This window comes from Bacillus rossius, chromosome 10 (genome assembly GCF_032445375.1).
Source record: "Bacillus rossius redtenbacheri isolate Brsri chromosome 10, Brsri_v3, whole genome shotgun sequence".
Classification (NCBI taxonomy): Eukaryota; Metazoa; Arthropoda; class Insecta; order Phasmatodea; family Bacillidae; genus Bacillus; species Bacillus rossius.
In genome coordinates, this window is record NC_086337.1 from 11,020,032 (window position 1) to 11,043,534 (window position 23,503).

At 39.7% G+C, this 23,503-nt stretch overlaps 1 protein-coding gene across 5 annotated transcripts in view; it reads left to right on the forward strand.

The window, feature by feature from the left end:
- The window catches only part of LOC134535779 (myosin-2 heavy chain, non muscle-like), a 43,286-nt gene extending 23,382 nt beyond the window's left edge, over positions 1-19,904 (forward strand). Inside the window, exons 3-7 of one of the 5 annotated variants that reach the window (XM_063375035.1) lie at positions 2,747-2,873; positions 4,832-4,991; positions 5,078-6,183; positions 7,225-7,304; positions 19,157-19,904. In XM_063375035.1, the coding sequence (XP_063231105.1) occupies positions 2,747-2,873; positions 4,832-4,991; positions 5,078-6,183; positions 7,225-7,304; positions 19,157-19,189 (1,506 nt within the window). In that variant the 3' untranslated portion in view covers positions 19,190-19,904. Of the gene's footprint in view, positions 1-2,746; positions 2,874-4,831; positions 6,319-7,224; positions 7,305-19,156 lie in introns of those variants that run through there. The other 4 variants (XM_063375036.1, XM_063375037.1, XM_063375038.1 and 1 more) reach the window with 4 other exon arrangements.
- Positions 19,905-23,503: the final 3,599 nt, after the last annotated feature.

Sequence of the window (23,503 nt, forward strand, 5' to 3'; positions counted from 1 at the left end):
GAGGAAATGGTTAGCCGCAGAGAGAGGGGACAATACTGTTAACCGCCGAGAGAGGGGGGAAATGATTAGCCACCAAGAGAGGGGGTAAATGATTAGCCGCCGAGAGAGGGAGGAAATGGTTAGCCGCAGAGAGAGGGGACAATACTGTTAACCGCCGAGAGAGGGGGTAAATGATTAGCCACCAAGAGAGGGGGTAAATGATTAGCCGCCGAGAGAGGGAGGAAATGGTTAGCCGCAGAGAGAGGGGACAATACTGTTAACCGCCGAGAGAGGGAGGAAATGGTTAGCCGCAGAGAGAGGGGACAATACTGTTAACCGCCGAGAGAGGGGGGAAATGATTAGCCACCAAGAGAGGGGGTAAATGATTAGCCGCCGAGAGAGGGAGGAAATGGTTAGCCGCAGAGAGAGGGGACAATACTGTTAACCGCCGAGAGAGGGGGGGAAATGGTTAACCGCAGAGAGAGGGGACAATACTGTTAACCGCCGAAAGAGGGGGGAAATGGTTAGCCGCCGAGAGAGGGAGGAAATGGTTAGCCGCAGAGAGAGGGGACAATACTGTTAACCGCCGAAAGAGGGGGGAAATGGTTAGCCGCCGAGAGAAGGGACAATACTGTTTACCGCCGAAAGAGGGGGTAAATAGTTAGCCGCCGAGAGAGGGAGGAAATGGTTAGCCGCAGAGAGAGGGGACAATACTGTTAACCGCCGAGAGAGGGGGGAAATGGTTAACCGCAGAGAGACGGGACAATACGGTTACCCGTCGAGAGAGGGGTAAAACAGTTAGCCGCCAAGCAGGGCAAAACAGTTAGGGGCTCTTGGCGTAAAGGGCTCGGCTGGAAGTGAAAATAATTGGCTGGGAAAACATTTTTTTCCATTTCAATAAAATATTGTGCACCATTTTACGTTTGGTCTCGTTTTTGCTAAAACACCTGCTGAAAACCAATTACCTAACAGAACCAAAGTGCTTGCTGAATAGTAGAAACGAAAATGCCATGTATGGGCAGCACAATAAATTTTTTTCCCCCTAAACCTCTCAATTGGCACCAATATCAGATTGGCAAATGTGTTTTGAATTTGGAAAATTAAAAATACAACCATGAATCCATCAATAGGTACATGTCATTTGAAAACATTCCATCTTTTTCACACACTGCTAATGGTTTATTTCAAAAAGTTTTTATCACTGTTCATGTATTCTGCACGATTTCTGAAATGGCCAATGAGTGTTAAACTAGTATTTAGGAAGGTATGCTTGTCATTAATAAAAACAGGTCTTCAGTGATTTTGAATCAAATAGGGCCCAGAAAATTAATTTGTACAAATTACCGGTATTATATCTAGCTAAAATTTTCCTATATAACGGACGTGTTACTTAGAAATTAGTTTAATATATTTGGTTGTTGAAACTACAGTGCAAATGCTGTTATTAGTACTTTTTTTTATATTTTAACTAATTGTATTTAAACAAATAAGGTTCAGAAGAAGAAATTATAGTAATGATTTGAATCTTTTTAGAAGCACCTACATAGTGATGTAATTGCAGATGATAGAGAATTTTTTAATTATTTCAGCAATGGCTATATTAAGTTTAATTTTGCTTTGCAGTGTGATAGGGTTTTCAATGTAACAGTACACTGCTTTAACACATAAGCGCCTCTATTCGTAGTCAGGAAATATTTATATATGCACCGTTCTTCGTATGGTAATTTTTGGTTTGAATGATGTTTTGTTTCAGCTGCCCCGGAACTTTTAAATTCCCTCGGTAGTCACCTTTTTATTTTTATCTTCCTTATTTGTTTAGTTTTCTGTGAAAAATATTATATTAATGTAAAAAGAAAGTTGTTAACATGTAATTTAAAATGTTGGTCAATACTTTTCAATTTCATGATTTTGTATTGGAAATACTTTTAAAGATTTTATTGCCAGACAAAAAACTGAGTATAATATCATGAAATAATATCAAAATTTTTTACCAAACATTTAGTAAAACTATTGTCGAAATGTAAGTTCTAGTTTGATTAAAAACTTTGTTTTAAAGAGTTTGTTATTAAAATTCATGAGGAGAACCCATAAAATTTGGTTCATTAAAACAATCGAAAAGTCTAAGGATCAAAGTTATCAATTGTATATACATATAAATATATATAATTTAATCGCTTCCCTGAACAGCCCTGTCTAAAATATGTTCTAGCAGAGCAGAAAGAAGCAGCTTTGCAACATTCTTTTTCATATCATACGTGTAAGATAATGATTTGAGAAAGTGAACCACATCCTTCAGAAGAAAGCTTATAATTCGGTGTTGAATATATTCACACAGCAACTTTATTACCGGTACATGATATTGTCTCAAAATTATTGGTTTTTAGGAGTAATTCTGTAATTATTACACGATACACTTTAATAGATTCACACCTTGGTTTTGTTAACTGCAAAATGAAATGTTAAAATTATTTTTGATTGCACATCAAGTTTCTGACCTTAAATATTACAGCATATTTATGATTTATTTTGAAAAAATTTCTGATTGATTGCATCTTTTGTGACTTATTATTTCTACAGGCTAATGATTTGTTCAGAATAGTGTATTGAGTTTTGTAAGCAAAGCATACATATATAATACTAATTATTACAAAAATCTTGCCTGCACATACCTGACTAGAAATAAAATGGGATATTGTCTACAAATGTTTCTACAATATTATTTTCATGTATAATGATCAATTCAGTATATTTTATGTAATTTTATCAGAAACAACTTCAAGAGAAAGTATTTTCTGCGCGAACTGAATTCTGTGATCAAGTCTGGCAATTTTCCGAGTATATTACCAACCAGGCAAATAAGGATGATCTTGCTATAAAAAGTGATGAGAAAAAGGGTGAGTTCTAGATTAGCAGAAACTATAACATTAATGTGTAATTATGTATTAAGTTTTAATAATAATGCTTCCCTCTTTGTGTAATGTTTCGAGTCTATCAGCATGATTTGAGTAATCTGGTGAAACTAAATATACATTTAGACTTTGACCAAGGGCCATGAGCCTAAGATGACCCTTAAAAACAAAATTTACTCTTCCCTCTCCACGTTTGTTTTAACCTTCCGCCAGTGATTTGCATGTGCGTTGGAATACCGGCGAGCCACCGCAAGGGGCTACACGCCCGTAAAGCATATTACATATTAATTAATTATTGTAACCTCCCACTTTTCAAGTCCAGTGTGTTTTGTAGCTTATTCAGCTTCCAATAAAATGCAAGGGGTGTGCTCATTACAAATGTTTCCGAGGGCACCCCAGCTTAATAAATAAATTATTGACTTTTAAAAGTATATGCTTATTTAATTAAATAATAATATTGTACGAGGGTCTTTCAGTAATTTTTATAAAAGTAAATGAGTATTAGATTTTTTTCACTGGTGGCACAAATACCTGTAGATAAATTTAACTGCTATTGTGTTCAGTGCACGAACACTTATCTGCTGCCATTGGGTGCAGGTTTTGTTCAGTTTCTTCTCATCGTCATACAGGGTAGGTCACCCTTTGCACTCCGCAGAACTTAATTTCTACATCTCCAATGATCTTCGTCATCCCGGTATTTTATATTATTCTAAATGCTCTTTTTAATCCTTGAAGCCTACCTCAGGTGATGAGCTGTTTCTTTTAATTAATAGTAATTAATATTCTGATAGCATGCTGCAACCTTTTATCTATTTTACTATCGATTGTCTTTGTAAGGCAACCGTGTATTGTCACCAACATATAATAAACATACTTATGCTGAACCGCATGTCTTTGTGTTGAGCCACGTGTTAAAAACCTTCAGCGGGACAGGCGAGAGCCCTAGTTTCTCTCCATTAACGTCTCATAACCGTGCTGCATGCTCGGATCTAGCCAGATCCTCACGTGGGCTATGTACCACCACCACCCTGGAGTGGTCTCCGCCGGGTCCATGTGCGTCTCCTGTGCATTGGTATTTCCAGTCGCTGTAATGGCAGATGGTGCTTACTGGAGGAAAGAATGCCCTTTATTTGTGTACTGAAAGATCGACATGGGTAATATGTTTCCAGAACAAACTTTCCAACTGAAGCATTTTAAGGCAGCCTAGTTGAAAGTTCAATTGTATCTGTTTAAAACATGTACCATTGTCTCGTTAATAAGAAATTTGGTTTACATAAATATTGATTTCAGTAGTTACTGTAGTGTCATGTTCCATTCTTGAAAAAAACAACTTTACTAGAAAAAAAATCTGTAGAAGTTACATTTTTGCTTAAAAAAATTGGTCAAATCCAGTGACATTGGGTATATCATAAAATATTATTCCTTTCCTTTTCTATTATGCAAGGCAAATAACATAGCCATAAATATATTGTAAATCCTACATGAGGGGAAAAACAAAAAAGTTGGTATTCTCTCCTGCGGTGGAGTTGTTTAAAGTTTAGTTACATAGGAAATAATGTTTTAAGGCTCCGCCTACCTAGGCCACCAAATGATATGCTCAAGTGATGTATGGTTGTAAAGAGATTCAGAAATTGTTGAGATTGGAATGAGGTAGCATTGTCGTGTTCTGTCATAACGTGTGTTTTAAAATAATAATATTTAACTGAAACACATGTTTTAAAATAATAATAAGTAGGTATGAGAATGATGGTACTGAATCTTGAACTCCTAAGTCTTTTATTAGTTAACAGTGTGCTGCAGCCAAAATAAAGGAATTATGTAATTTCCTTGCAAGTAGAGAGAGTGTTATTGGTAAACATGTTTACAAATTTCTTGCAACTTATTTTTAATATTTTAGGAAACAAATGAATGTTTGAACTCAAGTATATGTTGGTTTTGTGTAGTAAATGAAGAAATAACCCAGCTTGAGAGCAAGAAGTCTGCCTTAGAAGCTGAGCTAAGTGGACTGAACACAAGGCTTGATGCTGTTTCCAAACAGGTAGACAAAGCTAACATAGAGATGGAAGAACTGGAATCCTTCATCATGGCAAAAGAGTTCTTGGAGTAGGTTGACTCTTTAACAATAAAAAGTTTTTTTTGTATGTTATTTTATAAAGAAAAAGTAATGCTTTATTAATTTTTTTTTTCAGGTTGGAAAAAAATTTGCATTCAATTTTAGAAGAAAACAAAATTCTAGAAAAAGTTTTCAATACATTGATTACAGAAGTTGATAACACCAACAAAGTCAAAACTGGGAATAAGCGGCTTAAATTGATAGAAAATGCAAAAATGTGTACAGATGAAGGTGTTATATCATCACGAAAAAAAGTGTATTCCTATACATTTGAAACAGTTGAGGAGTTAGCTAGTTGTATAAAACACAGCAATCCCTCATTACAACATCCAAGTACTTCGGATGATCAATTAAGGGAAAAATCCAACAAATCACATAATTTATCACAGAAAATTATTAGAGATGACCGCACTTTTCAAAAAGATATTGAACATTTCCAGAATGAGGATAAGCTTATACTGAATGACTCTACAGTGGACAGAACTATTAATTTTTTAGATGGTGGAAGAGAGATTGACAGATATTGTAGATATCCTGGCCTTTTACCCAAGAAAATATCTTTCAGCGATATAGAGCAGGAGGGTCTGTGGACATCAGTTTCCAGGAACTTCGGAGCAGCCGATGTAAACAGTCACAGTGTGCTCAACCGAGACAATGCCTTTAAGGTGCATGAAAAACCATTTATACCAGTGACTGCTACAAACCAGTACCAACAGCATCACAATTTGAATTTATGTTCAGTCAATAATCACTCTCAGGAAGCAAACTATTTACATTCTGAATGTTTAACTGAGCATCACAGATCACGTCAGATGAAGTACCCAGTCAGTTTGAAAGGAAGTGACACGTGGGAGTCCTCAGATGAGTGCTACGCTGCTGACGAGGACAACAGAGGGTACCAGCCACAGAATGGCGTCGAAGCAGGCAGGACGTGCCGTGGTGATGGTGACCACTGCTGGGCCGCCGGGAGGCTGCCACGCCCTGGTGTGCGCAGACCAGAGGCACGGCCACCGTGCGTCACGAGCGACCGGCAGTGGGATCCTCGCTGCGCCGGTCGTGCACGTTTCAGCCGTCACGAGCAACCTGCCCCGTGCCGGCCGTGGCGTGTTGGCAGCGACGACGTCTCCGGCGCAGTGACGGTTGGCATGGACTGTCGTGAAGCTGACGCCACGCGCTGGTCAAGTAAGTTGGAAAATATAGCTTTACATATAGTAAAACTGGTTTTTGATGTGCCTGTTTAAAATATTTTCACATGAATTATTAGTAATCTTGTATACATTCTTGTCCTAGCGAAATTATTAAATATTCTGTACAAAATGGTGAATGTACTTATCATTTTTAAAAAATATGAAAGCCATAAAAAATTTAATATTTGTATTTATAACAGGAATACAGCAAATTGTCACTTAAATTTCTGTATAAGTGTTATTATTTAAGTGTATTTTAAAACATGAATGATAAAAATTTTGAAAAATATGAAGAACAAGTTTACTTTCTAATACTTATAAGCAATAACAGGACAGACTATTTTCTTTTCAGTCAATAGCCAGAAGCAGTACAGGAAAAATATTTCCTTTCCTGGTTGAGTCAGAAACATTTGTACCGCCAGTTGAAGGAGAAAAAAGTCTCATTTGCAAATTGTTTACACTACTCTTGAATCCATTTATGGCTTTAATTCTAACCACATGCATATTTTTGTGCTTTCCCAGATTTTGGGAACATATCCTGCTTAGTCAGCTGCACTAGCGGATGCTGTAATCATCTACAAAGCACAATGAAAGGCCTGGACACATGCTGTAATCCAACACCAACCAAACCACTTATGTTCAGATGTTTCCAGGTGGATTCCGGCTGTTCTCTTGGCTGCCTACAGTATTAGTTCAATCAGAGTACATCATTACTGTCAGTGCGGGAGTAAAGACCTTACAAGTGTAGTTTATAGATTGTGTGTGTGCATGTCCTTCTTACAAGACACTTCTGCTTCAAGTAGTGTGTGTATTATTCTTACAATTTGTGCCATAAATGTTGAATTATTTGTTCTGAAATGCATGAGACTGAGGTCTAAAGGTACTGACTGCAGTGTTTTTGAAATATGTGGGGTAGTGAAGTAAAAAAGGTCTGATAAAACATTCACAATATTGTGAATATGTTGAGATATAGGTAGTTTTTACAGTTGTACACATTTTGTTACATTTACCTACTGATTTGTTTTTTTTTCTCCAGATGAAATCAATAAGGAAAATAATATGCCAGGTTATATTGGTACGTGGAGGCCAAAAGTACGTGTTGCAAACAAATTACCAGTAAGTGCTTCCAGTTAATTTTTAGAAATACCTATTTTGAAGTATTTAAATCACTTTTCGAAGCAAAGAGGAGAGAGTGAAATAATCTTCAAGCAAAAACTGGACGGAAAAGGGGGGGGGGGGGCGGCGGAATGTTGCTACTTTCTCCATGTAGTGCATGTCATGCTTGTGAGGGGGCACTTGTTAGGCTCTTAGAGGCCCTGCCTACTGTGAGCCGAAGCCAAGCACCGGGAGGACTTTACACGCTAGAGGCCTTTTTTCCTTGTTCTCTCCATTGACACCAATATAACAATCTTCACATTAACTCAACAGTCTAACTTTCATTTGCCTTCTTCCATGACATACATTTTCCCTACCTTTTTTTCCATCTCATAATAAACATCAGTGCTACCCGGTATTACGTTTTCAACTAGACCAAAAAAAAGAAGCAACCTGCGCTATTTCTGCGATGTACTACTTGCTGGTGTTCACTAAGCCTGTGATTATGACTCGGTCTTTAAAAGAAGTTAGGACTGTTGATGAAAGGTTAAAGATCAGTAAAAAAAAATATTAAATAACTGAGGGAAAAAGTGATTCACTAAGAAGTGGTTTTTGTTTTATTTTCTTAGGTGTTTGTAATTCTGCTAACTTCAGAGGTAAGGTATTTTTATTTCTGCACCAGGTTAGTTGAACCTTAAAGCAAAGCCAGCACATGTTGTTTGCCCGTACATATATCAGTGGTGTGCTGGTTCTTTGAAATATGATGGATAAAGGTTGTACTTCGACACCCAGCTCCCAGTAATAAGATGGATAATTTGTATCGGAATAACATTCTACAAGCTTTCAAAAAATTAGTTTTAGATTTTGGCTCCTTCTCACACAGTTACCAAACAAGGTTGATGTCGTAGGGCCTTGCACGTCCTCAACTGCATGTCGGTAGTGTGTGCCAGGGTGCCACCCGTTGTTTGTTGGGCTCCCGGACCCCGCAGAGGCTCTGTGGCTCCTCAATCCCAGACCTGGTCCGCTCTGAGCGTCGGACACTTGCACTAAGAGTGGGCTCTTAGAGGCGTCAAACATGCCTGATACCAGAAGTTGAACACATCCCACGGTTAACTTTAGTGGCATGGTTACTTGCAAGCAAATTACACATAATACTGTAAAAAAAAAAACCTCGTGGCACGGATTGGTATAGTTGTAGCCGGTCACCCTAATGACTGACAAGTTACTCCAGTAGTAATTTTAAAGTCCTTAAAAAAGGGTAAAATATGATTGTTTAAACAGTCTGCATCCCAAGGCAGGCCCCAAGGATAGTAATAAAACAATTTAGAACATTAAAGTGAAACAACAGAAGTAAGTGGTTAGTTGGCGAGTGATGAAGTCCCTGGGCCCAGACACTTCCTACCTCGGGCGGTGATGGTTGACGTAACCAGGACTCTCCCACCTCTCGGATGACCGTTATGAGATACTAGATCTGTGCTGCTTCTGTTACAAAACTTATTCTTAAAATCACTTCACTTTATGAAATAAAGTTAAGTTCCTTAAAAAAATTTACGATAACTTCTGTATTTGAAGACATAAGTTTTTAAATAATATTGCTGCTCAGGGATGCGTTCCAGAATGACGGTCTGCCAGGACACAATAGAATTAATAAGGTTATTTAACAAAAGGTAGTTCATTGGAACTGAAAAGAAACCCAGCCATTGGGGAATAAAAGGAAACAAATTACAATGTTATATTTTAATGTATTTATTTGAATGTTGCACTGCTTCTAGCGATAATCACCCATACCCTCTTCCGGTTAGTGGCGGGCTATTTAAACGCTGGAACATATCACGTTGCACCCACGCACATATGTGTACATACACAGAGATAGAGGGATGGAGATATTGAGGGAATGGGTAAGCAGGGAGGAGGCGGCACATCAGGCTCCTGTGGGCGCAGCCCTGGACGATGTCAGAGTCTCGAAAAGATTACCATTTTGCATTCTTTACTATAATATACAGGTATACCATTTTTATTGCATTATAGTACATGCAGATGTAATTTTGCTGAGTGATGCATTGATTTATATTGCTGGCGATAAAAGTTGCTGTGCTCTGTAAATTACCAAATCACATTGGCATTGGCAAAATGTGCAAAATAACTAGTAAAAAAATAACATCATTTTGTGCCATAAATTAAAATTTATTGTGCACTAAATTGTTTGGTTTTATAATTTAAGTGAATTATTGGAAAATTATTTTGATGGTTGAGATGGGTTATGGAAGTGTGAAGTTTCACTTGTAACGTGCATGGCGGCCATGCACCCAGCTGTGGGCTGCATGCTGAACCACAGTCTCCCAGCCTCCAGCAGAGAGTCACGCAGGTCGCGTGCTGTTTCAGAGTAATGGGTCTTTTTAACTTGCTCCTTTTAAGGATATGTATGCATGTTGACAAACAATGTTGAAATCCATGTAGTAAATATCTATTTACTTATCTTTGTAACATGCCCACCAATACATAGTTGGGAAACTCTTGAGGTAGCACGACAGAGAACTACAGTACATACAAATGACAAAGCCACTGCAAGCAGGCAGGCTCCGCGTGCAGGTAGGCACCACTTGCAAGCACTTGCAGGGACTACAACACACAAGACATTCACTGGAGGACAAGATACAATAAGAATAAATATATGTGATGCAGGGTTTACATGGACATGATCGAGATACAAATACATAAACAATGATATAAGACACTTGATGAACAGACAAACTATATACACCATGTTTTCCATAATAAGTTATTAAATAACCGTGAGTGACAAAAAACCATACTTATATTTGTAATGAGTTGAGGAGTAATGTTTTTCTTGCAGTTATTGTTAATCATCTAATAAAGAGTAAGACAGTCCTACTTATTAAATTTACAGATGATTTTGTATACAAGATCGTTAGTATAGCTTAAAGCACATAGTAAAATTTTTTGAAGACTATTTTTTATGTACCCATTACACGCACTGTGTCTGCATTACGTGATACATTGGTTACACAGGTTATCTGACGAGCTGTCAGCCATGATGCCAGCTGCTGACTAACGAACCATGGACAACACAACACTCTCAGCCTTACCAACCGAGCTGACAGTACATAACAGTCCTTCCCCCCAAGTGATTTTTTACCCTAAGCACTTGTACATATTGTTATACATAATGGAGAACGTAGTCACTCAAGTTTATTGGTGTTTTCTTGACTCGTGTGGATCGCTCCCTCACCCTCGTTGGCCAGTTACTCAGCTACTGGGGCTGTCCCTGGGTCTCCTGCAGTGAGAACTCCAAGGTTTCAGCAAGCTCCTCAGATGTTTGATGCTCTGGACAAACATGATCGACTGCAGTCACTAGGAAACCCCAAAAATGGTAGCTCGGAGTCCCCCAACACTAGGGAACCAGCCGCTCGCTGGAGGGGCATCTCGCTGCCACTCATCCTCGTACCAGATGATCCTGGTTGTGTCGCTGTACTGCTTGGAGGCCTCTGTGGTTGCTGCTGAAGCTCTGATCTCCCCCGATGGACAGCTTGCTGGAGCGATTCTTCCTGCTCTCGGGGCCGCGTCCCAGATGCTCCTCCCACCGGTAACCTCGAGCTCCCCTGGAGTCGTGTAGCGATATTGCGTCGCACCATCTGATCAACATGTCTCCGTGCCATGTGACCTCCAGCCTGAACTTGGTATGTAACTGGACCCTCCTTACGTGCCACCACTCCAGGGACCCACTTGGGTCCAGCTCCATAGTTGCGTATTAACACTGGGTCCTTTTCACTAAACTGTCTCATTTTACCATCACACCTGTCCTCCACTAACCCTTTTCCCGCACCCGACAGCGACTGCGGGTGCAGCTTGTCGAAAACCGTCTGCAGCTTCCGACCCATCAAGAGTTCGGCAGGCTTCTTCTGCGTGACCGTACTGGGAGTTGTGCGCAACGAAAAGAGCAGTCTGTGCAATCTCGTATTCCAGTCACCTGCTTTCAACTTCTTCAACTTGTCCTTGACAGTTTGCACCGTTCGCTCGGCATGCCCATTACTGGCTGGATGGTATGGGGGCGTATACTTGTAGATGACTCCAGTCTTCTCTAGAAAGGTCTTCATTTCACTTGAATCAAAGGCAGTCCCATTATCAGACACCACAAGATCTGAAATACCATGGTTACTAAACATACTCCTCAGCTCCTGCACCACTACAGCCGATGACATTGACGGCACCAACCGTACCTCTGGCCATTTTGTAAAGGCATCGATGACAACCATAAATGCTTTCCCTTGAAAGGGCCCCGCAAAATCAACATGCAGACGGGACCATGGTCTCTGGGGCGTGCTCCATGGCACCTGGGTCTTTGCTGGTGCCCTGCGTTCGGCCTGGCATATCTGGCAATGGCTTACAATCTCCTCAATGTATTCGTCCAGTTTTGGCCACCAGATGTAGCTTCGAGCTATGGCCTTTGAGCGCACCATTCCATCATGTGATGCATGTAACATTTTTAGTAGGCCACTTCGCAGTTGCTGCGGAACTACCACCCAAGTTCCCCACAGCACACAATCATGGTAGACTGACAGTTCTAACCGGCGGTTCCAGTAGGGTCGAATCTCCTCACTTGGTAGTTCTTGTGGCCATCCACGCAACACAAACTGCTTCACCCTCTTCAACACTGGATCCTCGCTCACGCATCATGCCATGGCCTGGGCGTCCAAGGGGTCGTCTGGCATTGCTTCAAACATCAGGATATCTGCCACTGCCGGGATTTCCCTTGGTGATGTCGGCTGTGGCAACCTGCTCAAGGAGTCTGCATGTCCAATCCGAACCCCTGGCTTATACATGATGGTGTAGTCATACATGCCCAGCAACAGACTCCACCGTAACATGCGAGGTGACAGTATGTCCGGGGTTGGGCGCTTGGGATCCAAAAGTCGTAATAATGGCTTGTGGTCCGTCACCACTGTAAATGATCTGCCTGCCAAATATTGATGAAATTTAGTCACCCCAAATATCACCGCGAGGGCTTCCTTGTCGATCTGCGCATAGTTCCGCTCACATTTTTGCAGTGTCCGCGACCCAAACGCCACCGGTCTCTCCTCACCATCATCCATGACGTGTGCCAACACTGCACCCACGCCATACTCTGAGACGTCGCATGTTAGCACCAGAGGTCTTGTGGTGTCATAATGGACCAGCACACAGTCTGTTTGTAGCAATTCCTTGGCCTTGGTAAATGCAGCTGCATGCTGTCTCTCCCATTTCCAGGCAGCGTTTTCATCAAGCAGTCGGTGTAGTGGCTCCAACACACTAGCTTTATCTCTCAAGAACCGCTCATAGAAATTGAGCAAGCCCAAAAAAGACTGCAGGTCCTTCTTGTTTTGGGGCACTGGTACCCTACGGATTGCTTCCACTTTGTCGTGTGTGGGATGTATCCCTTCCGCATCTATCCTATAACCTAGAACATTCACCACTGCGGATGCAAAAACACACTTGGACTTCTTCAACCGTAACCCAGCCTTGTCTATCCTTGCCACTACCTCCGCTACACGTGTCCAGTGCTCTTCTTCATTTGGGCCCGCTATTAACACATCGTCCAGTAGCACTACCACCCCTTCTACTCCTGCTAAGAGTGTTTCCATTAGCCTCTGGAACATTGCAGGGCCACTGCTCACTCCAAACTGTAATCGGTGGACCTTAAAAAGTCCCTTGATGGTGTTGACAGTCAACAAATCTGCCGTTCCCTCGTCGACTCCAACCTGCATGTAGGCATCCTCCAAGTCCAGCTTCGTGAAATATTTCCCCCCTGCCAGTGATGCCAGAGCTTCGTTGATGGTCGGCAACGGATAACACTCTGTCTTACATGCTGGATTGATTGTGCCCTTGTAGTCAGCACATATGTGAATGGACCCATCCAATTTCATAATAGGCACGACAGGTGTCACCCACGATGAATACGGCACTGTCTCATAAGCTCCTCGCATCACCAGCTTGTCGATTGCATCACCTACCTTGTCCCTTATTGCAAACGGCACTGGTCTGCATTTCCCAAATACTGGTGTGGCTCCCTCTTTAAGCGCGAGGGATACCGGTGGACCCTTATACTGTCCTAAACAACTGCTGTCAAATACCTTTGGATACTTGGCTACCAGTTCCTCCACCCATTGGCTCTTCTGCACAACACTCGGTTCCTTGCAACTCTCTACCATGAAAACGCCCTCCACAGAAATCCCAAGGGGCTCCAACCAGTTCCTCCCCATCAAACTCGGCCCTTTCCCAGCCGCCACTAACACCGAAAGCGGTACTGCCTCAATTCCCCTTGTTTTTACCAAGACTGTTTTAACTCCCTTAACCCGTAACTGTTCCTGGGACCACGTACGCAATGCGATGTTACACATGTCCAATGGTGGCTGTTCGGGCCACAGGGCCTTGTATGTTTCCCCACTAATAACAGAAAAGCTTGCGCCTGTATCTATTTCCATGCAGTGTTTGTTCCCATCCAACCAAACGTCCATGACAAAGGGTGCTTTACTTTTCAACGCTCGCAGGTTATTCAAACTGTACATTGCTTCATTCTGTTCTCCCTCTTGCCCCCTTACTGTAAATGACAACATGTGAGTAAGTCCAGAGTTAGACTTATTCCCCACATTTCCCTGTAGAGCCCCACCAATAGGCCTACCTTGTTTTTGTTTCGTAATACAGGCTTTCTCTATGTGGCCCCATTTGGAACAAAACCGGCACACAGTTGTCACATGCCGACACTCTTCCGCAACATGATTTCCTGTACATCGCCAACACTGTTGTTTCCGTTTGTTCTCCTGGGGGCCCATCATTTGTTTACGTATTCCCATGTCAAAGTTTGCCTGAATACCATCCGGACGTCTGCCGGTATGGCTTCTGCCCGCCACCGCATGCACCGGATGTTCGTCAACACGCGTTGGACTTATCTCGTCGCCTTTTCCACGTAAGTCCAATATGTTCTTCCCTGTTGCCTCAGCCGCCATAGCAATATCCACTGCATCTTTGAAGCTCAGTGGATCCTTAGACAGCAACGCGTGCTGAACCGATCTATCCTGCACACCACACACCAGTCTGTCTCTCAACATCCGCTCCAAATTGGGGAAGTTACAATGCGTGCTCAATCGCCGGAGTTCCGCCAGATAGACTGCTATCGTTTCACCCGCTAGCTGGTCACGTTTCAAATATTTGTATGTCTCCACAATCTCGCTGGGTTTCGGTTCGAAATGTGCGGAAAGCTTGCTGGATACCTCGGCGATGGGTATCTCATCGGTAGCCTGTGGAGCTAACAACGATGAAACTTAAGTTGTAGAGTTCCGCCCCGCAGACAGTGAAAAATACAGCGCGTTTTGCTTCGTCGTTTTCAATTTTATTAGCTATAAAATAAAACTGCACCCTTTCGCGGTAACTCTTCCACGTGTCCCGACCCGGCACAAACTCTCCCATAACCCCAATCGCCGCCATCATCGCCCGCACACCACTCCACGCACACGAACCGATCCGGAATTCCTCGTCGCCACTTTTATGTACCCGTTACACGCACTGTGTCTGCATTACGCGATACATTGGTTTCACAGGTTATCTGACGAGCTTTCAGCCATGATGCCAGCTGCTGACTAACGAACCATAGACAACACAACACTCTCAGCCTTACCAACCGAGCTGACAGTACATAACACTATTGAAGGTAGGGAGGGACATTAAAATTATTGCTAGTGGTTTGAATAAGATAAATACAGTTCAAATTATTATAGCAATTACACAGAAATAATGCGTATAATATTTATCTTCTGGTTGTCAATGAACCAAGAAAAGCGTACAGATTAACATCATTATTGAAATTTTTATTTTGGTTTACCATTTTTATGAATTTATTTTGTACTTTATCCAGTTTATCACCATTTATTTTGCAAATACTGTTCCAAATTACAGAGCCATATCCTAGTTTAGACCTAACTATATATGGAGTGGAATCTAAATGAGATGCATGAGGTATATGTAATATATTTAATGAGACCAAGTGTTTTATTAGCATTTGATATTAGGGATTCTATATGATTATGAAAGTACAATTAATAATCAAGAGAGATACCTAAATCTTTAACTCAACACAGTTTCTTACTGATTTTATTTAAATGCTTATAATAAAAATCAATTGGATAGTATTTCCTATAGAAGGTTATGGTAGTGGTTATTTTTAATACTTTAGATCAACCAAGTTAGCATTACAAATTTCAGAAATAGAAAAAAATGACTCTGAAGCAAATTACAGTCATGTATAGAAATTATTTGGCACATTAGTTGTATGATTTATAAAAATATTGAATAGAAGAGGCAAAAGAACAACCTTGGGAGACCATAGTATGCTACATGTAAGTTGTACTTATAGTTGTTCATCTTTTAGATAACTTGTAAACCAAGAAAGTATTTGTCACTTAATCCTGTGTTGGATAATAACATGTGCAATTAAAATTATTATTATTTGGGCGCTGAAAATGATATAAGTTCTCGAGAATTGTTACTATCGTTGATTCGTGTATTGGAATAATGTCTCTTAGACACCAAACTGATTTTAACTTATTTTTAATGCTACTTGAAGAAAATTCAGTCATTTTGTCCTCAGTCTTGTGACCACACAAAGCAGTACATTTGAGGTGTAAAACTTTTGCACTTAACCTCTATCCAGACTCCACAACAACACATAATTTGACTGTTCGCAGGTACTGAAGGATAATTATTTCTTTACAAGACAGTTTTTCACTAATGTCCCCAGGTTACACACATACTCATGGTATGAAGCCACAGGATTACGTGTTCTGAACAAAGCCTTATTTTTGGGTGATTACCGATGACTGTGTTCAAAAGTTCTAATTGCAAAGTCCAAATGATAAAAACATGTTGATCTTACACGGTGGCACCCGGACCACAGCAGCGAAATGCTCTCTTCAACTAACATAACTTTATACTTGGTGAGCCGCTGCCCAACACACGGCCTGTTGGTTCCTCGTCCAGACAATGACTGACGAAACGCAGCACATCACCAAGCTCACACAGAAATCTACTAATGGGGACTTCCCCGTAAAACTGCTGTACCATTGGCTACAACCTTTGTTCTTACAACAACTATTTAGCACCTCTCCTCTTTGTGGACTTCCCCTCGCTGAGTCGCATGTCTCTGTCCTTCTCCCACACCTTCCTTCTCTTTTTAATTTCACACCGTTTTCGGGGATTCCCGCCAGATATTCCCACACAACCTATACATGTCTGTCTCTCCAATGATTATGTAACTTATGAAACTATTACATCAGCGAACAGCGTGCCCTCACGCAAAGAACTGGCCATGCTATAAAAATGACAATGGTAAATTACATTATCACACATTTTACGAACAAAGAAATAAACTGGGTTGCTGCACAACAAATTTACTAACTTTCCTAACCCAATTCTGCAACCATGTTGACTGCCAGAAAGTGTATTTTCAATTTGAAATCAATTTCTTAAAAAGTATTATTTTGTTAAATACCATAGAGGTATTCATAACATTTATTTTGCTGCCTTTCTTTTGAAGTAACTTTGGCTATTTTCCATTTATCATGGTATACACCTCTATTAAAACTGCGATTAAAAATACACCATAGAAGTGGAACAAGAAGCAACAAATTTTATCTCAAATTTAGGAGTCCCATCTGGACCAGTTGACATTGGTGATTTCAAGGATTTTATACCCTAAAGAACAAGGCTCTCAGAGTCAGACATAGGAATGAAGTAATTGGTTGTTTCATATGTAGAGGAATTATGGTTGTTGGTCGGAAATACAGAAACACTAGAGAAATATTCTGCAAATTTGTTAGCAATAATTTGATGTGGTCGGGGTATTCGGTTGTCATGAAATTAATGGGTGTCACCATGTTTAAGGGGCACGTACCTGGCAGAGACGTCGCCCGCGTCGGAGCCTGCCTTAGCGGAATCACCAATAACACCCGCACCTGGCCCGCTCACGGTGAAAGAAAGCTATAGATGTTAGTGAAGTGGGCTCTTATTGGCATCCCACATGCCGGTCGATGATAACACACGCACACATGGGCAAATGCAGAGCTTTAATATGCGTCACTGTGCCACACACCTCTCGTACAATTAATTACAATAAAAAGGTATACTGGTAGCTGTAAGATGCCTGACAGCGAGACTGGTTTAGGTCATGTCCAAAGCCACCTGGTGGTTGGCTATTAGATTCACTTTGGTGACCGAAATGCAGCTAGCAGACTACTATATATTTGATTAAACAGTCAAGCCTCAGTCAAGTCCTAGGATAAAAAAACTATTCGAATTACGTACTTAAGGAGTCAGAATTACGAAGATTAGTTAAAGTACAAAGTTGAAGTCCTCGGAGTGCTGGAAGTGTCTTACGTCGGGTGGCCACGTGAAGTGACTGGGGCAGGTGACAGTGCGTCTGATGCCAAGTTGAAAAGACCGTTAGGTCATTCAGATCGCTGCCATTTGATATAAAAACAGAATTACATGAGTAAAATATATAAAACATATAGCCTCAAAAACATACAGTAAATTTACATATTAAGATTACAGATGAAAATAATTAAATAGGTACTGAGATGGCCTTTGGCAAGTTTGGATCCGTGCTAGAGTTATAACGTAATATATTAAGTAGAATGTTTGCAGGATCCTGAAATAACAGTGCACTTGGGGATAAAAGAGAGAAGGTTTACAATATGATTTGTTATTTATCAAGGGAACAAGGCTCTGACTAGTAGTTTGTGGTATTTGTGGCGTGCTATTCAAACAAGTCACGCGCGCATCGCTGGGGGGGGGGGGGGGGGGGGGAGGGGAGGGGAGGGGAATTCCATATCAGGCTCTGGGGGGGCTAATCCCAGACAGTGTCAGACTAATGGGTCATTAGTAACATTATCATTAACCTTGATACATTACCATCTCAAAATTTTCATGCATCGCCAGATATTTTTAGGTTTGTGATTAGTTAGATTGCTTTATGTTTATTGTCATTGTTTATTTTTTGATGCCAATGTTTTTATTCCTGCGAAATTAATGATTACCTATGCCTCTTTCACTGGGATTTAGTAATTGATATGTTCACTAACTGTAGCAGTTAACTAATCAACCATAATATTTAAGTAATCAACCTTTATGTGTACTTCAAGATATTGTGATGCATTCTCTAGTGAATAACTAAAAGATATTTGTGAATTCCATAATCATATAAACTAAATGTACAAATTTTTGAAATAACCATTCACGAAACATTTATAAGCCTAAATTTTAAAGAACTGTTGATAAAAAAGTATTTTCATCCATGAAAAGCTTTCTGCACAGTAAGGTTGTGTGTGTTGAATAGTTCTAACCATGATGAAAATGCATGCATGATGGATATCATTTAACATTAACATTTAAAGAGACAAATCTTTGCAGATAGTTCCATCTATTTCACCAGAAAACCAATCTCAGTTAACAATTCTTCATGTACGTCCTTGACACGGTAGGCAAAACTCATGCTGCCAAGTGAGTTGTGCCTCTTTGGTATTCACTAAATGTTCTTGGCCTGTTTGGAAACACTCCATTTATGAATTTTTAAAAAGACTTTTCTTCATGTAAAGGCAGTGTTTTAGATCTGTATGGCAAATGCATTTTTCAATCAACACTTATTCTAAATTTTCAATAGTGTTTTTAATGATACACCTGACACATGTATGTTCCTTATTTTAATTTCATTGCTCGTGTTTCTTGACTGTGAAATATGTTTCATTAAGAAATTCAATTTATAAAAATTTATGATAGTACTGTGCTGATTCCTAGATAATTACTTTTGATGCCTTGTTCAACCATAGGTTTTTGGAAATGCAAACTCCAATGACATGTGATGCCTGACAGCATGTCGGGAGCAGAGAAGTCCTACAGTCGCTAGAGGTTGAATCAGAAACACAGATTTGAAGCCAACTGTACTGAACAGTCTAGAGAGTAGCTCTTCTTGATAATTAAGAATTATTGTTAGTTTAGCCCTAATGTATCTCCAACATACAGTTTTTTTTTGTTGGAATGTTATCTATACAGTAGTTTTGTACATCATGTTGTCCTTAGGTTTAATTAAAAAGACTTATCTTTAATTATATTGAAAATATGTAAAGATTTATTTATTGTGTATAACTACAGCAGAAAAGGCTGTTGTTAAAATGAACTGTGTGTCAGATAAAACCAACTTGATTTAAAATAACAGTATACAAAGGAAGACTAACATGTGAATTTACAGTTTTATACCAAAATAACTTCAAACTAAAAATAGTGGCGGCAGCCAAACTCCTCTTGCATATCTGTCTGATTCTGTGTATGCAGTTATAAAATGTTTAGTGCATTTACCATGTGTGGGCTATTGCAACCCAGTGATACAGGAGGTGTCAGCTTTTATAAGTGACCGTTATCCTAAAATAACTTTAAGGAGTTTAATACAGTTTTTTAATTGTGTGTGTTTATGTAATCTGATAGAAACTAGAAGTAGCTGATATTGTTTTATTTACACATGTTATAACCTAGATAAATCATATTCTCAATTTTTTCATAAATAAAGGTTTATTTTTTAAATTCTCAGTTTTTTCCACAACCACTCACCACCTTACACTTGCGGTTGTGATGGTAGATAGCTCTTAGTTTATCATTGATTCATAGAGGGTTTGGTAGAAGTCGCTGTGCATTTTTGTTTTAATTTTTTTTAAATTTAATTTTTGACCATATTTTCCTGATAATCCTCCTTGGCATTGTTAATGCTTCCTTTGTCTTTATGGTAATGGATTTTTACATTGTTAATGCATTCTTTGCTCCTAGCAATGGCTATTGCAGTGTTGATGCCTTGCACCGTCTGAAAGTGCAGTTAGGTTTGCTGATCATTTCGCTGCAAAATTTGAATTCACCGAATGTATTGGCACAAGACTCTGTCTACAGAATAACATCAAAAAAAGGAAAACGGTATTTCAACCTAAATGCCCTTAATTTTTAAATGATTGCAGTTTCCATTAAAGTGGTCTATTAGTTTTAGTTATCAACACACTATCTACCATCCACTATAAATCTATTATAACAATATATTCTTGCGTGGGAAATGCTGGGTATTGCAGGTAGGTACTAGGTATTGTTAGTTGAATAAATGAGAACTTTGGCAATTTTGTTTGTTTCATGTTTTGACTTTTGAAATGCAATTATTTTTATGTTTGTTTGAGGCAGTACAGTGGCATGCCCCCGAGGAGGGTCGTGTGTAGTGAGCAGTGCGAGTGTGTTCTGCCTGTGGACCGCCGGGGCGAAGCTCGGTCGTGTCATGTAACAGTCCTGTCTGTAAGATCTTTACATAAATCACAATAATTACTTTCAGTCAATGTTTAGTTTAGCAGGCACTTTAGTGTTAGATGTCACAATAACTAACTGTGACTTTGACTGGTGATCATGCATTAAAATAAAAAAAATAAGTATATATTTTTTCCTTCAAAAAAATTTTTTTAATGGTCACAAATGAGATGTTTATCAATAATATAAAGGAATAAGATGAATGGTATAAGTTTTTATTTTTCAGTGCTTTCGGTAGAGAATCTGTTAACGTCATCGGTGGCTGACATATGCAACAAAGATACGCAAGAAGATAGGGCATAGCTTGTGGCCTCGTGTAGAAAACTGACGTCCCCTGGCCCTGAGTCCCTTGGTCCCTGTCGAAGAATGCCCTGTGAACTCGCCCCAATTGCCCGCGTAGCTCCAGTCGGAGAGAGAGTGGAGTTCAGGCCAACGTGGCCGGGACCGGAATGCGTAGGACCGGGAGGGGTTCTTGTAGAGGTTGGAGGTTCTGGCGGAGGTAGTATGAAAAAGTATTTGTTGTCCGTTTCCACGAGCGGGTTCATTCTGCTAAAGCCCTATCGCAGCCTGGCCGACACGTTGCAGGACGAACGTTCTCCCTCGCCGCGACCCGGACTTCCGAATATACTCATAAAATAATTAGCATGCGACCTGGTATGACTGCGGAGGCAGTCCCGTGACGAAATTTGCTAGTCGTAAGAACTCGGCCGTACTTAGCACGTACCTCGAGTGGAGTGAGCGAGAGCACGTCTGCTCTGTTCGGCAACTAGGACTGTGCGACTGTGACTAGTGCGACTGCCTCCCCGCCCGCCCGTGTGTCGCTACGCGCGGGCCACGGAGACGGGGAAGGGGAAACAGGCCAGCGTGGGAGAGACGCGAGCTCGTGGCGGGGCAGGTTGCGGTTCTACACGTTACACAAGCACTGCAATCGAAATTATACACATAAATATATAAACACAAATTACTAAAGAATTATAAAAACAATACAAATTATTATACAAAATACGTGGTCGTTCGTGGACAGTCCAGGGCGCACGTGGGTGAGTCCCTGATCGTAGGACACTATCACTGCACTAGACTACACCAGTGGGGAAGGTGTTTCCCTTAGGCACACGGTGGACAGGTACGGCCTCTACGTCTAGGAGGGCACGACGACTGTCGTCAAAACCATTCCAGCATTTGCCTGGAGCGATTTAATAAAATGATGGAAAACCAAAATAAGGGGACTGGACTGGTATTTGAACACTGAATCGTACATTTCAGATTGATCATTCTCTGTCACACACAATTGTTGAGGTTTTAAGGGCAATGTCTGTGTGCTAACCTTTTATTTATAGCAGAATAATACATTTTAATTAAGTAGAGCAACTCTTTAACAGCTTGTTTAATATAGTGTTTCTGAAAACACTAATTTATCAGTTTTCCATGTTCTAATTAAAATTAAAATATAAAAATAGAAATGTTACTTGTGTAGAAGCCATAATTAAAAGGGTTCTGAGATACTGTTGGAAGTCAGGCAATACTTAGAAATATTTAATATTTTTATTAGGTACCTATATAATACCTATTTTTGCTAAAGCACTAATCATCACTTGAGGGTCAAACTAGGCATCCACCTTAAAACACTTGTCATTTTCAGGTGATTCATTTGTATGCGTGCATCAGGCATAGGTCCATTAGTGCCAGTCCCAACTCATCAAGGATATGTGTTTTTAGTTTTACAGAAATACATCCCATTTGGCACCACAAATCAAAGGTTGAGTGGGGAACCTTCCTGGCAAATATAACACCATATGCAGCTATCAAAATTGAATTATTTAACTAAATTAGCATAGTGAACAATTTTAGATCAATTAAAAAAAAATTGTCATATCTTCTTTCGTCTCGTTTCCAAAATATTTACAGTTTATTGTTAGTAATTAATATTTTGGAACAACATTCTTAGGAGTTTGTGTGTTAGAGGAGGGAAGAAGGTATTAAAGGTTTTAAATCAGTTTCAACTAAAATTCTAATTTATATCTTAACCCTATTATATATATTATATATAAAATTTATATATATCACATAATATATTATATATCATATATAATATATCATATATATAATGTATCTTACATATCTTTACTGTGCTGGTGATAAATTTATTTATAATGTATAGTTTCAAGAAAGTTATTAAAACATAGGATGTTTAAGTTAGAAATGAATGGCTGGTACACAGTTAAAAAATGATGTTCAAAGTATGTAATAGTACGAAAAGTTTAAAGGGTACTGGTGGATTCTTAGGTTATGACAGACAACTCATTTTTAAATAATAATGGCCAAAAATTAACAAGCATATTGTGAATCAGCAGAAATGCCGATTCAACTGAATATTTTCGACTTCTGCTGATTCATATTGGCACAGCTCTAATCATTTGATAATAATGAATTATGTTTGTAACAGTTCCCAAAAATTTTTCTTGCCCACAGAATCATAAGTCGGAGGATACATAAAATAACTTCTGAATGTATGTTGTGTTACTTGTAAAATTTACTTTGTTTAATGACTTATTGTATATTTTGTTGTAATCTTTTAACATAGCCTTTTAAAATTGAATGGTCTCGGTTCTGGCCAAGAGTTGGGGGGGCCTCATTTGCTCGTTAAGAAGCTGTTGTCAAACTATTTTTTAGTTTGTAGTGGTCAAGAAGATTAATTATTACAGAATACTGTAAGAAACTCTTGACCTACTTCATATGCACACTTACATGTATAATTTTTTTTATCAGTAAGATAGTATAAAGTAGTTGATCTGTGGGATGAGACGGAGACGAGACAACACACTCGACTTTGTCCCATGAAATGCTTG